The 18,621-nt window shown below is 32.5% G+C and overlaps 2 protein-coding genes across 3 annotated transcripts; both read left to right on the forward strand.

Annotated features, from left to right (window-relative positions):
* The first annotated feature begins 10,809 nt into the window (after positions 1-10,809).
* Positions 10,810-17,321, forward strand: LOC120071809 (methylthioribose-1-phosphate isomerase). Of its 2 annotated transcripts, XM_039024195.1 has the most exons (11): positions 10,810-11,072; positions 11,200-11,316; positions 11,920-11,975; positions 12,843-13,001; positions 13,154-13,253; positions 13,476-13,618; positions 13,745-13,850; positions 14,175-14,313; positions 14,394-14,662; positions 14,739-14,858; positions 17,186-17,321. In XM_039024195.1, exons 2-10 carry the CDS (start codon positions 11,221-11,223, stop codon positions 14,817-14,819), a joined length of 1,149 nt encoding a protein of 382 aa, XP_038880123.1. In that variant the 5' UTR covers positions 10,810-11,072; positions 11,200-11,220; the 3' UTR covers positions 14,820-14,858; positions 17,186-17,321. The 2 variants fall into 2 exon arrangements, with proteins under 2 accessions (XP_038880123.1, XP_038880122.1); XM_039024194.1 differs by lacking the exon at positions 17,186-17,321 and having other exon boundaries at positions 14,739-15,056.
* On the forward strand, positions 17,198-17,965 carry LOC120071810. The gene has a single exon (XM_039024196.1). The coding sequence runs from the start codon at positions 17,232-17,234 to the stop codon at positions 17,682-17,684; it is 453 nt and encodes a 150-aa protein (XP_038880124.1). The 5' UTR covers positions 17,198-17,231; the 3' UTR covers positions 17,685-17,965.
* The last annotated feature ends 656 nt before the right edge of the window (positions 17,966-18,621 follow it).

Below are 18,621 nucleotides of genomic sequence, written 5' to 3' on the forward strand. Positions count from 1 at the left end.
TTAGAGGCGACAAAAATCTAAGTAGAGTCGAGTCCTCACCTCAATCAAGACGAAAAATTTCCAGTTTGATCGAAAATGGGGTCGAATCGGAGATTATAATCGAGTCTCCGGTCGGGGATGGGAATGGTATCTACGTCCTGTCCCCGACCTCAATTATTTTTTTAATATATAATCATATATATACCGTATACATATATATTAATTTTATAAATATTTATATAATTATATATGTTGAAAAAAATCGGGGATAGGTCCCCCCAGGGAGACCCATTTACCCCGACGGGGATGACAAATCCCTGCCCAACCCCGATCGTGTTGTCAATCCTATTTGACACGTCATTAAATAATTTATTAATTTATTATTTATTTATTCCGTAAATCCCACATAATTTTTAAATAGTACTACTGTGCAAACAATGAATGAAGGTAGTATAAAAAAATTTCCACAAAAAATTTCCACACTACCATAATACTATAAATTTTCTCGTGGTCATGGAAACAGAAAAGAATAGATAGAGAAATCATTGAAACACATAGATTTTCATTTTGTAATTATGTTTTTCTGGTAAAATAAATTATCAGCCCTAAATTTGAGAATAAGTTCTAATTATTCCCAAAATTTAAAAATCGACAATTTAATGTTAGAAGGTTTTAAGTCGATTAATAAAAATTGATTTCAAAAGGTCCTTAGATCGATTAACAACATGATGATTTGCCAATTAATTTGAATTTTTTAGTTTATGTAACATTTATCTTCCTTTCTCTCTACTCAAAATCTCTATAAGACTGATGAGTTACTTTTTGTTAGTCAACTAATCATCGAAAGAATTTTTAATTATTTTATAAAGATTATGGATAAAATTATTCGTATTTTAAACTTAGGTGTCAAATAGAAATCTATCATCAAGCTAAGATAGAAAAAATGTACTTTACCCTTATTTTTTAACATATTATTAAAAAGCAATAATATGAATATTCCAACATTTGACCGATAAAGAAAGTTACTAATTTTTTAATCGTTGAGTTATGTTCTATTTATCAATTACTAATTTAGAGTCATAGCTAGGGATGTCCATGGGACGGGGCGGGGTAGGGTCGAGGTCGAGGATGACTTCCTTGTCCCCCGTCCTCGCTATCCATTTCATTCCTCCATACAAAATTTTCCACTGAGATCGAAATAGGATTCTCCATGAGGAATTCATTCACGCGGGAAATTTTCTCCATTTGGATTTTTTTACAAATAATAATAATAACTTAACTAAATCATTATATCAAAAGTTTTTATTTTAATAGTTAAATATCTCATTCATATGTGACATATATATGATTAAAATGTTTAAGAAATAAATATATCAATTAACTTTATATATAATTCAATATATATATTAAAACCTTATATAAAAATTAGATATGTATAATAGGGTGGGCCAGGGAAGCGAAACGGGGGGGGTCGAAGACGGGGTCGAGGAATATATTGCCTATCCCCCTCCCTGTTTATCCAACGGGAAAAATTTTCTCCCGGCTCCCTCCTCATTTCTCGTCTAATTGGAGATTCTTCACCCCATCAGGGTAGGGTCCCCGTCCTGCGGTTAAATAGACATCTATAGTCATATCAGGTGACATATATAGTTTTATTTTAATACATAAAAAGGTTTTAAAAGATTGCAATCAATTTATATGGTCTTTTATATTATGTTTGACAGAAAAGTTATAATTGAAGAGAAAGATAAAATATGAATTTATGAAAATTTAAAGGAAAAAAGATGAAACTATCCATGTAAACATATCTCTAGATTGTTGTTTCATATCTATGATTTATCACACTCATACACAAAAGGGTACTCCACTTTGTCATATAATGACTTTGACCCAAATAGTTATAACAGGACAAAAGATGCGAGTATTTGTTCAAACATATCTTCATTGTTAGATAACAATGTTTCATATCTATAGATTATATCATCTCATCCATCTCAGGAAGAATACACCACTTCGTCGTATAACCACATCAAACCAAAATAATTGTAACGAGACAATTAAGGTAACTATCTGTTTAAACATGTCTTAATTGCTAAATTGTGATATATTTTATATATGTGATCTAGATCACACGTGCAAACGAAAGATCACATCACTTCATTGTGTAACCATTTCAATCCGAATAGTTGAACGAAGGGCTTGAATTTATAAAAATTATAAAGACAAAATAAGAATGCAAAGATTATCCTCCAATATGAGTCATTTTATATAGATTAGAGCTTTCTCACACTTAATGTTCATGATGATATATTTTTTCTTTTTTATTTTAACTTCAAATATCAACTAACCTATGAAAAAGTCACAATAATTAGAATAGTTCATTACTATAAATTTAGACTTTATTGACGTATGTATTTTTGTTTAGTTGACACTAAAAAAAATCGTTAAATAAAACTGTTATTTATATGGATTAAATCTATGGCAGGTTCGATTTCTCGCTCATATTTTGTTTGGAATAAAAAAAAATCCAAGGAACTATTAATATAACTTTTTTAAAAAATTGTTTGAACTTTTGATCATGTTGTACATTACTTGATAATATTTTTACACATCAAATATGAATTTTAAGAGAATAATTCCCATTTTATTGAAGAAAACAAGGAGGATGAGAGAGAATAATTGTTTTTTTTTTTTGCTTTTTGTTTGTGGGAGACAGAAAAGGAAAAATGTGCCTTTTTTTTCCTTTTGTGAGATGACAATAAGAGAATAATGGAAAATTTTCAAAGCAAACCAATTAGATGTAGCTCCTGTTTCCATGTCATTATCTTAGCCATTAAAAATCAATAATTGAAGGTTATTTTGTTTTATTAAATAAATATATTATTTATACAATATATGTCATTATCTAAAAACATCTATTTTTAAGGTCGCATCTTCAACATACGATGGTTTTTTTTATTAAGTTTTATATTTTTATAAATTGTTTTCAAACTTGTAATATTTTTTAAAAAAATCCATAAATATATATCATTTAAAAAAATTCACGTGACAACTTATGTTTGAGGGACTTTTAATATTAATATTGTTGTTTTCAAAACTTATTAGAGAATATTGTTGTTTTGAAACTGAGAAATATTGTTGTTTTCGGAGTTCGAGACTAGAGGTCGAACGTTGAGAACTCGACTAATGTAGAGGTCGAACGTTGAGAATTCGACAAACAAAGAAAAGCTTATAAATAATACGCGAATTAGGGTTGTCGAGGGCTGAAGTTTCAACATACATAAGCCGAAACTTCAACCCTCGACAAGGGAAAGAAATCTCGCGAATCTCGCTAATTTTGTATATTAGGTTGTCGAAGGTTGAAGTTTCGACACACATAAGTCGAAACTTCAACCCTCGACAAGGAACATAGGTGGGTGAAGCAGATTGTAGGAGAGAGCGATACTGGAAAAACAACAACAATAACAGAGATAGTAGGAGAGAGCAAGATTCAAAGCGAGATAGTAGGAGAGAGCGAGATTCAAAGCGAGATAGTAGGAGAGAGTGAGATTCAAAGCCAGATTGTAGAAGAGAGCGAGATTGTTGGAGAGAGTGGGATCTATTGTATATTCAATTTTTTTTATTGTAATAAATAAAGTTTTACATTATTCTTCACCCTCACACTTTTCTCTACTATTCAATTATAGTCTAACGATTATTCAATTATAGTATAATAATCTAATATATTTGTTATTGTTGCGGATTTTGTAACCAGTTAGGACAAATTCTGTTATTGTTGTTATTTTTTCATTAATAATTATTAAGCTCTTTTTTTCTCATTGGGAAGATATTTTATATATATATATATATATATATTATATATATTTATGGAAAGTTCAAATAAAGTGAAGACTATCTCGCTCTCTCCTACAATCTCGCTCTCTCAATCTGCTCTCTCTTACAATCTCGCTATAAATCTCACTATCTCCTACAATCTTGCTCTCTCAATCTCGCTCTCTCCTACAATCTCGCTGAACATCTCGCACTCTCTGTTATTGTTGTTATTTTTCCATTAATGATTACTAGTTTTTTTTCTCATTGGTCATATATAAATGGAAAGTAATGATTACAATCTCGCTCTATCTATGGAAAGTAAATAAATTTATTATATATTCAATTTTTTTATTATAAAGTTGTACATTTTTCTTTTATTTTAATTAAGTTGTACATTTTTCTTTTCTTTTAATTAAGTTGTACATTATTCTTTTCTTTTAATTAAGTTGTACATTATTCTTTTAATTAACTTGTACATTATTCTTTTCTTTTAATTAAGTTGTACATTATTCTTTTAATTAACTTGTACATTATTCTTTTAATTAACTTATGCATTATTCTTTTAATTAAGTTGTACATTTTTTTAATTGAGAAATAAATATTTTTTTTTCAGATCATGGCTTTAAACCCAGGACCTATTGATCCCGATGTTTTGTACGACCTGTCCATTCATTGATCATCTGTTGTATGGCGAGATTGTACTACTGGAGAAATATCTTGCAGGCGTCGAGAGGCAGTTCTCCAGCGCACTATCCCACTCCACCCTCAAATACTACCACTACTGCGCATATCTGGATTCTATGGGGTTGCCAGATTAGGATTTATTCAGTTGGACTGGCATCTGATCACAACCTTGGTCGAGAGATGGAGGCTCGAGACGCATACATTCCATATGTCTGTTGGAGAGTGCACTATCACTCTACAAGACATAGAAGTGTTGTTGGGGTTACCTGTTGACGGTGAGATGGTCACCGGAGTGATGTACGATGACTGGTTAGAAGTTTGTCAATTGTACCTCGGTGCGACCCCACCTGCCGACAAGATTAAAGGATCGAGGTTAAGTTTAATATGGTTAGGAACACAATTTCGTGAGCTCACAGATGATACATATGAGAAAACCGTCATAAGATATGCACGAGCATATATACTACAAATTATAGGAAGTTTGTTTTCAGATAATTGATATTTAAATTCTAAATTATCAATTTAAAAATTTAGGTGGAAAGACAAATTTTGTGTGACTAGGACAGCCACACATGTAGTCAGCCAGTATAGATACATGTTTGTGATGGAACTCGAGACTTTGACCAAAAAGTCAACATTTTGACTTTTTATGATTTTTTCCGTGTTGACTAATTTTGACCTCCCGAGCATGAATCCGCATTCATTTTCTTGAAATTCAAATCACATTTGAATATAAGATTGGTCAAAGTTTGACTTTTCAAAGTCAAAAAGTCAATCTTTGACTTTTACATCTTTGACCATTTCCATTATTTCCGAGCTTCTGAATATGAACGTATTCATTATATTGATATTTAAATCACATTTAAATATTAAAGCTCTATCTCTAAATTGAAAATCCGACAACTGTATCACATATACTTGTCGGTTTCTCTCTCTTCACCTAATTCGAACAATTCGAATTATTCTATCATACTGTTCTAAGTTTATTCCATATGAGCTAGTAGGGGAACAATTGGTTTAAGGTCCAACCTATAAACCGAATCCCTCTCGGGCCAAGGAGAGGGTGGGGACCCTTGTTCAAGACCTAGGTTTTATACATTAAGATTAAGTTACCTAGGTCATCAATTAACGAAATAGTCAGTTTTATACATAAAACGACATTTATAACGTAAAAAGTGACTATTTCATGGTTCAGTCTTATGCAAACTCATTGCATAGGATGCCCTCACTCACATATCTCTATATGAACGATTCAAGATCACATTGTTTGTACTAACTACAAAGTGAGCTACATCCATAGTGTCCCCAGAATAAGGCGCCCAACTTTATTCATATACTATAAACCATTTTGGCTATATATTTGAAATTGATCCATATTTATGTCACACATAAAGTTCAAACTACATTAAATAGCCTCATGACCTTAGTTTATTGGATTCAAGATTATAATTTCAATAACAACTTTATCGAATTTTTGTATGAATGGTCAAAACATATGCATACTTTGCCTAATTTTTGTACGAATGATCAAAATATATGGCGGACGATGAGTCCTCTCATATGTTTTCACATTGGTGAGTGGCATCTTCCTGACAGGGTGATGAGACAATTCAGTTTTCAGCAGGATGTCTCATCGCCTTGTAATACTAAACCCGTACTGCATGATATTGACCTAAGGACTGGAGATTGGTCCGAAAAAGTTGTACATTTGGTAGTGCGATGGCACTATCGTGTAAGGTTTATTGCAGTGGGGGTTTCTCTTGAACAGTTTGACACAAATGTCACTCTAGAATATATTCATTGATATAATAATATCACAATGCGCTACATCACTCGTCCGGAGTAGCTGTGGGTCATCTAGTAAATGAATATTATCTAATTATTTTTAATTTAAATGTATTTTAAATATTGTCTAATTGTTTTATAATTTACAGAGATCGAATAATCATAGACTCCGTGAGGTTGCGAATGATCCGAACCAGGTTTTTGCTATATGTAGTGACAATCAAAGCTATATGAAGGAAATTCATTATATGTACGATATATCTATTGTTCCTCCACCAGCTCCTAGACGTAGAGAACCTGTTCGGGAAGAGAATGAGTTTGATGAGGTTGCACATAATGTGGAAGAGTTGCCCCTTATGATGCAGACGCAAAGTCAAACTGATTATGCTAGTCCGATGATGCCAACATTTGGTTCAAGACATTATGACTCAGAGGCTGGTCCTTCGTCTTCATACGTGCATGGACATGGTCGGGGTCGTGGAGAACATAATGAATATTTATATTATGAATCGCCTACAGAGGTACCAGAGCAACATCAAGAAAGACCCGAGCAACCTCAAGTTCGAAGTCGACGATGACAACCAGCTCGAAATCGACGACGTCCACCTTGTGGAACACATTGATTTTTGTAATTATTTTTATATAAATGAGATTTTTAATTTTAATTTTTTTTATTTTTATGAGATATTATTTTTAAATTTATTCTTTTTTATATATTATGAATAGTAATTATTTTGATATAGAAGCTTTTAAATGTCACTGACATAAATAGTAACATCAGATAGTCTAAATCTAAAAAGTTAGGTAAAAAAACTTCAATATTCAAATTTACATATTTTAGATAATAGGTTAGGGACAAAATAAATCATATCAACACTCAAAACCTTCACATGCAAGTCTATAAATAAAACTGTATTATTGATATAAAGAACAGAAATATCATAGTAGTGAGGTCAAGATTTTGATGGAGTTTTTTTTTTTTTTTTTTTTTTTTTTTTTTTTTTTTTTTAAATTATAAATAATAATAAAATCTTTATGATGTCAAGCAACAATAAAAAAAACATAAGAATATGATGAACCAAAAACATGAAATGGCCCCATCTACGAGCAATAGCAGTTAAATTCTAAAAGATTTATCCAAATGAGTGTGTTTCCAAATGGGTTAGAAAGAATAACATATCGAGCTGGAAACTCCCAAGTTAAAAAGAAAAAAACTGGAAACTCTCGCTCTCTCTCAATATCTCGCTCTCTCCGCTCTCGTTCTCTCTCAATATCTCGCTCTTTCCCTTCTCGCTCTCTCTCAATATCTCGCTCTCCCCGCTCTCGCTCTCTCAGATTTCGCTCTCTCTCAATATCTCGCTCTCTCCGCTCTCGCTTTCTCTCAATCTCAATATCTCACTCTCTCTCTTACTTTTCCCTCTTTCGTTCTCTCCCAATACAAAATTATTTTTAACACATCAAATCATTATGAGTGTTATGAGGAAGGTCTTTCATTCTCTCCACATCAAATAATTATGATGAAGGTCTCCGGAATGATAATTAAACAGACTCAATAATAATGTTAGGGCAAGATCGAGGGTTCAAAGTTCGACATACAAAAAATATGAAAGGGGAAGGTCGAGCGTTCAAAATTCGACCTATTTAAAAGAAAAAAACAACAACAATATTTTTACAAATAGTTTGAAAACAACAATATTTTTCTAAATAGTTTCTAGAAGGATAATATCCTTTTAATTTTCCCTATGTTTGAGCATTTGAGTGGATTACACTCACTTGGGGATGCATCCAAATATTTTTATTTTAAATCTGAACAAAACTTAGCGGGTTAAAAATGTTGATTTCATTCCTTATTTTAAGTTTCAGTTAGAAGTGACTTGAATGTTTGGACATTTGTAAAATCACACATAGAAAAAGTTGTGAGCAAAAATTTGAAATTGCTTTGGAGGGTTTTTATACATTAAAACTTACTTGAGTGCTTACAAAAATTATTTTTAAGGTAGTTTTCATTTTATGTCTCAACAATTGATCTATTAAGCATTCTATTTTTCACATAGATTTTAACCATTTTAGAGTTTATGAAAATAATATGAATTAACTAATTTGTCTTTATAAAAAACAAAAAAAGAAAACCTAAATTCAGTTTAAACTAATATTATAAATTTAAAAAGAAAAAACAATCAGAAAAGTTATAAGAGCATAAAAATTGATCATTAAAAAGTTGTTTAGTGGCTAGCAATTTAGATAGTTCAATGACATTGTAATATAAGTTGTGTAAAAAAAAATAATTTGTTTGATTTTACAACAATTGAATAGTTAAATTTAAAAAAAAAAAAAAAAAAAAAAAAGAAAAAGAAAAAGAAAAAAAGAATACTAGATATATTTGAAGCTAACTTAAATGACAAAACTACTAAAAATATTTTCAAATATAACAAAATATCATTATCTATCGGTATTCAATATCTATCAGCAGTCACATCTTACTATATTTGTAAATGAGTTAGCTCATTTTTCTATATTTGAAAACAATCCAAATAATAATGATAATAATTATTTTGATTTATATATATGTTGTAAACTTGATTTGATTTTTTTTCAAGCGACTAAGAGATGGTTCGAATCTCTCTACCCTATTATATCACGATCATTTAATGTCTCTTTTTATTTATTTATTTATTTATTTTTTAAGATATATTGTTTATAGACAATAAGAGATTCGTTAAAAAAAGTGGAAAATGATCCAGTTGATTTTAAAATAGTCCAAACATTTTAAAAAAACGAAATTAGTGAAGAATACTTATTAGACATCATGAAACATATTTTTAACAATTTAAACCCAATTTTGTTATATGAAAATTGCATTTAAAAGTATAAAAATAAATATTAAAATAATTTTAAGTGGTTAAAGACGTATTTTGAACCATTTAAAATTTGATAAACGTGATTCTAACAATTTCAAATTCACTTCCAAACAAGTACTGAATTAATAATAACAAATATTTTAAAAGAAAAATATCAACTTATACTCCTGAGAATTTTGGGGATTATATCAATTTGAACTTTGAACTTTGGGGTTGTATTAATTTAAACTCTAGACTCTGGAGTTGTATCAATTTAAATCTCAAACTCACAATTATATCAGTTAAAACCATGAAGTTTCATAAATATATCAATTTAAACCATAAAACTTTCATAATTATATCATTTAAACTTTTAATTTTGATAAGTATATCCAAATGAAACATAATTGAGGGTTTAAATTGATATAATTATGAAAGTTCAAATTTTAAATTAATATACATATAAAATTTATGATTTAAATTGATATAATTTTCAAAATTTTAAGATTTAAATTAATACAACTAAAAAATTGAAGAGTATAAATTGATAATTGCTATAATTTTAATCAATGGCCTGGGTTGTGCTGACGTGAATTTATTTATTTATTTTTATGAAATGCAAACATGCGGTGCATGATAATTGCCGCATGATTAAATATGTGCGGCTTCTAAAATGATCCACATGTTTAATTTAATCATTAATAAATCAAATTATAAACCACAGAGAATTACAATACAACTAATATTTATTAATTGAAAAAGGTACATAATTTATTTATTTTAATATTTTAATTAGTTATCTTCTTTTTAAGAAAATACATAACTGACCTTTATATTTGGTCAACGTGAACTTATACTAATAATTTTAAGGTTTGGAGTTCAATCCTCCATCTTCACATATTGTCATTATCTAGTTTTATCGAAATGAGCATATTCAACTGACATAATAATGTAAACGATTGACATATATGTAGTTTGAATTCCTTATCATTATTATACTAAAAAGAAGTATCTAATTTTTGAAATTCAAGCTCTATTTTTTTCCCCCTACAAACTTATTTGTTTTGTTGGCAACTTTCAATCGATATTTTCAGTAACCACATAAAATTTTAAAAAACTAAAAAATATGAATTTTTATACCTCATGTGATAATCATTTTATCTTTTGTTTTTTAAAATTAAGTCTATAAACACTATTTTCATCCTTAAATTTCTTCCTTTTACTATCTACTTTTTATAAAATGGTTTAAAAAACAAGTCAAAATCTGAAAAACTAAAAAAAAGTTGTTTTTAAATTTTTTTTTTTTTTTTTTTAAAAATTTGGCTAATAATTTAACAATTGTGCTTAAAAAAATGGTAAAAAATAAGGAAGAAATATACTTAATTTTTAAAAATAAAAAATACAAAACAAAATGAGCACCAAACAGGGTTTTATTTTTTAGTTTTAATTTTTAAAAATTAAACCTATAAATATCCCTTCTGCCTCTAAAATGTTTGTTTTTATTATTATTATTTTTTTTACCAATGTTTTAGAAAGGATGAAAAATTTTTGAAAACTAAAAAAAAGTCATTTTTATTTCTAAAATTTGACTAAAAATTTAATTGTTTTCTTTTTTTTTTTTTTTTTTTAAAAAAAAGCTATTGACACTTACTCGATTGAGTAGACAAAAACAAAACAAAAACGCTATCTTCATTTTTTCTAATATGATTGCCACAAAATTACGATTGTCAAAGCTTTAACCTAAACTTTCCTTGTTCTGTTCAAAGGGCAGCGATTCTGCTTGACTGCAGTCATAATTTTAATTTTCAATTGACCCCTTCTAAACAAATTCAACCCCGTGATTCAATTCTATTCTATTTTTTCCCGCAATCCAATCGAGAATTTGTGCCGCCACTTCACAAAAAGGAAAAAAATGATCTCCATTTTCGCTGGAAAGTATTAGGAGCATCGCCGCCTCTGTTCTGTCATCTTCAGGTCTGGGATCAGCCCCTTTCCCTTTATTTTCGATCTTTTTTCAATTCTGAAGAACCCCATTAGACAAGAAATTGAATTTCATAATTTGAATCGTTTTGTTGTTTGGGTTTCATTTTTACTTCTGCAGATTTCGCTGGTTGTAAGCATAATGGCTTTGGAGTCGAACAATGGCGGCGAAGTTGGAGCGGATAACTCTCTCCAGTCCATCTGTTACAAGCGGGGCTCCTTGCGGCTGCTCGATCAGGTAGTTTTTGGTTTTGGGTTTTTTTTTAAAAGTTGAATTATGCCTGTTGAATCCATCTTGTTAAACTCCGAGTTAGAGTTTCTCACTTGGAGTTCACTTCCTCTGACGCCGGGTTGGTTGTGGCCCTTGATATTGCAAAGCGTCAGAGTTCGACTCAATTATGTTCCACTTTCTCTGACACCTAGTTACGTGTAACAGCGGTGTTGGATGGTTGTGGCTGTTGAGGTTGTAAAGTGCTCAGGCTCGACTTAATTATTTTCCTTTGGTATAACACTCGAGCTCGTTTGGTCAAACCTGGAACTTGAGGATTTGACTTTTTCACATTTTTCTATGCCGTTTCTCGGTTCCCAGTGCACTTGGACTACCTTTGGGCCTTACCTGGAACAACCTCAGCAGAACTGAAATGATATTTCTTTTGTTTGTAATCGGCTATTTAACTATTAAGTGAAAAAGAAACCTTGAGTTCTTGATTGATGCCCTGTATGGACCAGTATTGTATGTTTTTTTTGTTTTGTTCATTGGCTTTCTTTCAAGAAGTGAACTGTGTTTGTTCACTTATTAAGATAAAAATCTTTAATTAACAGTGTGGTTGTTTTTGAACAGAGGAAACTCCCTTTGGAAACTGTCTACTTGGATATCAAGGATGCAACAGATGGATGGTAATCTATTGCAATCTCTGTCTAATCAGGGTGTTTGTTTCTTCCTAATTCTCATGCTCTCTTGAACAAACCCTCCCCGAAGATCACATTCTTTTGAACTTTGAGGATTTGTTCAATACTATTGGATATATGAACCTTCATCAGCTGGTCTGTGGTTTTTGGTTTAGGGTTGGGCTTGTTTGTGGTTTTTGGGATCACAGGTTTAAATTGTATTTGATGGATTTCCAAAAAAATTATAACCATAGTGTTAGAGGATTGGTATAATTAAATTTATGATAACTCATAAGCTTAAGCTTTTGGGTCAATTGGTAATTTAACATGATGTCAGAGTAGAAAGTTCTGTGTTTAAACCCCTACAATGTTATTTTCTCTCCAATTAATGATTTCCACCTGTTGGGTCTTCTACATATTTCAAACTCGCAAATAAGGGAAAGTGTTAGAGTGTTGATATAAGATTAAATTTACCTTCACCTATCAATTTAAGCTTTTGGGTCAATCATTAATTTATCATGTAGGATCAAATGATGGTCTCGTATAATCTTGTGTAAGCACATTCTATTGTTAAGAAAATGTTGGGCTCCTAGTGTGTTCTCTATGCAAAGCATCTGATTGTTAAAACCAGTTGTCTGGCAAAGTTTTGTAATACAGTTCTCCTCATGTCGACTGTAACAAAGGATTCAAGACAATTCCTCAGTACTTTTCCATAAATTACATCCTTTCTGTCTTTAAAACCAATGTCTTCGATGTCTATCATGATATTACCCATCACTGCCAACAAATCTGACTTGTTGAAAGTAAAGCATTATTGAGTTTTTGTTTGCTATCAACAAAATTTGTGATATTCTGAAATATTTATTGGTACATCAGGCAAGCAATAAGGGATATGGTAGTACGTGGGGCACCTGCCATTGCCATTGCAGCAGCCCTTGCTTTGGCAGCAGAAGTGTACAACTCGGACCCTTTTAATGGGACGCCCAATGATGCAGCTTCATTCATTGCTGAGAAATTGGACTACTTAGTCTCCAGGTTTTCCACGCTGTGAATATAATAATTTTCTCAATTCATTATCTGTGTTTTTACACATATTTTTCTTGTTTTAGAGAGCAATTTAAAATTGTTTTCTGGCCTTTCCTACAGGCTTTTGTATAGTAGCTTATGTGTTTTTTCCTAATTTGTAGTCGGCCAACTGCGGTTAATCTTGGAGATGCTGCTATAAAACTTAAAGAAATTGTATCTGGGGCCGCTGCTATTTCTTCTGAAGCCAAGAGTGTCTTCCAAGTATGAATGCGTAGTTTCATCTGACTGTTCAGTTTAAGCTGTTAATCGTTAGTTTACTTGTAATTAAGCTTAACAAAGTGGTAGAAATTTTTGTATGCATCGTGTCGAAAGAATTTGGTTGATTTGTTATTTATTGAACCAATTGAGCTTGGTTAAGCTGACATTTGAAGGATGCTCATTTTGTAAACTCTTTTGAGTATTTATAACTGGTTGAATAAATAGGCATATATAGAGGCTGCTGAAGCAATGCTGGAAGATGACGTTGCTTCAAACAAAGCCATTGGGTCGTATGGAGCAAATTATATCTGTGATCAACAAAAATCATTGCAGAAGTTTTCCGTTCTAACGCATTGCAACACTGGCAGGTATTTTCTCAAACATAAACTCTAGTCTCTTCCCTCTCTTTCAATTTTGTTCGTTTGAACTTTTAATGCAATATTGCTACATAAAGGCCTCCTGACTAACTATTACTGGACTTCTTCACTTTTCAGTCTAGCAACAGCTGGATATGGTACTGCCCTTGGTGTTATTCGTGCACTTCACTCTGCCGGTGTGTTAGAAAGGGCATACTGTACCGAAACGCGACCCTTTAATCAAGTGAGTTTCTTTTTGGAATCTTCCCTTTTCAATTTCCTCTCTTTACATTATAACTATCTAGTATAATTTGTAAAATTTTTTTTCTCAATGTAATAATACAATGTGTAAAATGAGAACGACCGAGTGTCTATGGAAGCTCTAGTTAACTTCTCTATCAATATCAGTGGTATTTATATAAAATATATGTTTCCTTTTTGAACATGTTGTGGCCATTTTCCTGATTTTGGTAACTTCAAACCTGTGTATTGAACGGTTTTGGGAATTGTTTTAGCCATAACTCTCTCGACTTGTTGTAAGTTAACTTAATTTTTGCAATTATTGTAGGGATCTCGACTCACAGCCTATGAGTTGGTCCATGAAAAGATACCTTCTACTCTGATAGCCGATTCTGCTGCTGCCGCCTTAATGAAATTTGGAAGAGTAAATGCTGTTGTAGTTGGGGCAGATCGAGTAGCTGCAAATGGTATTTTGATGTCCCTTCATTTATATGCACCTCGGTTTTTCTGGAAAGAGGGAATTGAAAGTTCTGTTAATGAATTGCAGGTGATACTGCAAATAAGATTGGAACCTATAGTCTTGCATTGTGTGCAATGCATCACAAGATTCCATTCTTTGTGGCTGCACCATTGACTTCCATAGACTTATACCTTTCGTCTGGAGAAGAAATCGTTATAGAGGAAAGGTCTCCCAAAGAGTTGTTGAACTCTCGCGGAGGTCTCGGTGAGCAAGTCGCGGCATCTGGTATCGCTGTCTGGAACCCTGCTTTTGATGTTACTCCTGCTCATCTGATTTCTGGAATCATAACAGAAAAGGTCATCCTCTTTACCACTTTCCTGTTTAAAACAGTTGGAAGTATCCAACTTCTGTTGATATGTTTTATCTTTGCAGGGAGTCATCACGAAGGCAGTGGGTTCTGAATCTTTCAACATAAAGGAGTTCGTTCAAAAGACAGAGGGGGCTCGTGCATAGAGAGGTAGCATTCGTTGTTGGCAACGTGCTATTCTGCAGGTACACTAGAAATAAAAATGAATATACCTATCTTCAAATTTGAGATAAACTGCATCATAGGTGAGTTTTTGAGAAATAAATGTTCTTGTTCATTGGAATCAATATATACGATATTGCAATTGATCAAATCTCTGGCAATTCATGGCTCTCTTTCTGAAGGTCTAATAACAATGCAATCGATTATACAACTTGCTGATATTCTGGCTTAGTTTCCATTGCGCAATGATCAAAGTAAAATGTTTCACTTGCCAATTGCAATTCTCACTTGAGTTGTGACTCTTCTCTGTTCTTTATACATCCGTAATAATATTGAATAACTATAGTTCAACTGAATAAAGCTTATATCTTCGATCAAGAAGTCAGAAGCCTTGAGCCGCCAAACCCCACTTTCTTGAACTTACAAAACAATGATAAATCGGGCAACAAAATTGGAGAGGTTCGAGATCTCCACTCTTATATAACCGATAATTTGCCCCAATAACCACTTTAAAAGAATGGTATTATTATGCTACGAGTGCAAATCGAAACTGAAAAACCGAATAAAATTGAACAAATTGGTTCAGTTTGGTTGATGTGAACTATACTTGTCAGTCAACTCCGTTGTCGTTAAACGTTCGATTGTTTTATATACCTACAATCACTTATTCAAATTGATTTAATTACACTTGTGAATTTAACGGTGTGGCCTACAGAATTGCAAGAAACCATACAATGAAAGTCGTACTTGAGTGGCTCAATCCACTTAACCTGGCCTTATTTCCCTTTCCGATACCAGGCCATCTAACGCTTCCCATGCTTCTTTTCCTATTCCATTTTTTTTTGAGCTATGGGACATCAGAAAAAGATCAGACTTTTTTAATTATTATTTTTATATAGAGAAACAAGACGAAGAAAAACAAGCACTTAAAATCTAGAGAATATTATCTGAAAAAACATCTTTTGAGGTCAACAAATCACTTTGAGAGGAGACCAAAGTTACAATAGTATGAGTAGTTTTATTTTCTTCTTGAGAGATGTGACAAAGATTAACAATATTAACAATGTTTCAAACAAAAAGAATGTCTTCCATTAGAATATTAGTTTCATCAAAAGTAATCTCCTTCTTATTTAGAAGTCTAATGACGTCCAAAGCATCAAACTCTACTTCAATTGACAGATTGGAACCAACCTAAACCTAATAAACTGTTTTCAGACTCTCCAACAGTGCTCCAGCTTCTAGAAAACTAACACTCCACCTCTTTTGAGGTAGAACGCAGCCTCCCAAGATCGCTCGACCATCCGATCATGCTTCACCTAAAAGAAAAATAGGGAAAATATCTTTGGTCTAAGTCTTAATATCCAAACAAAGGACGAAAGAGAACAACAACGAGGCTGGTGCAGATAACAAAACAGGGGCCTTAAGGATGTATATGGCAGGTTTGTCTGTCTCAAACACTCAAAAAGAGAAAAAACAGACCGCCATGCACATCATTTTGTAACCATTCATCAATTCCAACAAAAAAGATTCTCTTTGAACATAGGAAGAGACAACATATGTCCCCAAACCGACGAGGAAGTCGACAGACACAGACAACAACTCCCAATCGGATACTATGGCTCTGTTTTTGTTGCGTGTCGCATCAGAACAAAGTAGCATGGCTTTTCTTTGCTTTGCACATGGGTCATATATGTCTTCTCTCTCTGTTTCTTTCAAAATCCCATGTCCTTTTCTAGTACTCCAAATTTTGAATCTTGCAGAGAAAAATGAAAAGGCTTTCCTCTTCCTCCATTTCCCATCTCTGTTTTTTTTCTGACTCGTTTCAAATCCTTTTTGCTATCGGTTTTGAAAGACAAAAACCAAAACAAACCAAACATTGTTATTTAATAATGTTAATTATAACAGTCTTATGTCTAAAAACGTTTCGGGAATCCAAACGTTGTTGGAAACTTCAAAGGCTAAGATAGGAAGTATAAATAAAAACTCACGAGCTTAGAAACAGAGTCTATCTGATCTGATCAGATCAGAAGAAGAAAAAGAAGAAAACCATTGCTTTTTACAAATGGGGTTTCTTCGTTTTATATTATTTTCAAATACGCTACTCAAAGGAGAGGAAGATTCTCACCCAATGACCTTAAAAACTCCGAGTGTCTTTTTTTTTTTTTTTTTACCCACCTTGGATTATAATTATCCAATTATTTGGAGTGGTTTAATAGTAATAAATCTATTGCTTAAGTCCTTATTATAGCAATGCATTTACTACAAATGGGAAAATGCCAACAGCCCAATTGTCAATAAATGATGAATCTTTTTGCTTGTCCTCTGGTTTTCTCTTCCTCTTCCCAAACAGAATAGAGAGGCACAAGAACAGAGGAAACAGATAAGAGTTCGTTGTCATGCTGCTGGCGATGGCGTTACCAAATTCCGACTCTCAGGCGGCGGCTACGGTGGAAGTCGAGTGTGTGAAGTGCTATTCTTGCGGATTTACAGAGGATTGCACGCCTGCTTACATTTCTCGAGTTCGTGATCGCTTCCATGGCCGGTGGATTTGTGGGCTCTGCATCGAGGCGGTGAAAGATGAAGTTGTGAGATCGGGGAAGCTCATCTCCACTAAAGAAGCTTTGGTTCGACTAGCGAGTTTCTGCAGAGAGTTCAGGTCGACAAACCCTCTGGATGAAACAGAGCATCCCATCGCCGCCATGGGGCGGCTACTGCGACGGAGCTTGGATTCTCCCAGAGTGCTCCGCTCAAATTCAAGTAACGTAATCAAACTCGAACCAATCGTCGACATTGGAGATTCAGCTAGGCTCCAACGATCCGGGAGTTGCTTTCCTTCCTTGTCTAGTTAGGGAAAAAAAAAAAAAAAAACAGAGTAACATTTTCAAGCGACTGACTAGCTTTAGTGGGTGGTTTCAATTAGACTTCTCCGACGATTTTCAAACCATTTAAAGAAATGGGTTTGTGAATTTCAGGAGTGAACTAACCATTTTCTAGCGTTTATGATTCGTAAATTTCGTCGTAGTTATTGTATTTATGTATCGAGTTTACGGGTTAAGATGTAATGCAAATGGAAAATTGTATGGAAACAGATTATGTTTGTGTTTGCTTGAAAAATTGAAAGTTAAATAAATCTTAGTAGATTGATTATCTGAATGAAAACACGTTGAAATGAAAGGAAATTTTTTTTTGGTGAGATTTAAGAATCTTGCAGTGGCGGTCGTCTGAGCTCTGCTCTGTTACCATTGTCGGAGTAAAGCTCTGTTTTCTGGTAATTCAGTAATGGAAGCCGCTGGCAATGGTTAGCTTTCTTGTCTGTTATATATCGAGAGCCATATTTGATAGCTGGTCTAGAATTGATAATAATTAAAATTAATTTTGTTAACTTAAGTAACTCGACTAATCTCACGTGAGAATTCGCCTCGTGGAAACTATCCAAATAAAAACTTAGTCGCTCTCGCTCTTAACCTTTTGCTCTCGTTTTTTTTTGTAAATAGTAAAATTAGCAAAAGTCAAAGTATAAGAATATATGATAATAAGACACAGAACCAAGAATATCGAAAGTGAAAAGTGCGAATCAAGAGTAAGGATTGAAAGTGAGGATGTATAATAGCGTGAGTCACTAATAAGGAGAGAGTTAACAAGTGAGAGTTCATCACTCGTGTATAATAAGATTTGTTTCTTTAATTAACGTAGATGCTGATGTTTACTTAATTGTTTATTTAAGAACAAGTAATGAATGCATTGTAGGGTAGTCCAGTCCAACCACACAAGAAAGAAATAAGAATT

This window comes from Benincasa hispida, chromosome 2, assembly GCF_009727055.1.
Source record: "Benincasa hispida cultivar B227 chromosome 2, ASM972705v1, whole genome shotgun sequence".
NCBI lineage: Eukaryota > Viridiplantae > Streptophyta > Magnoliopsida > Cucurbitales > Cucurbitaceae > Benincasa > Benincasa hispida.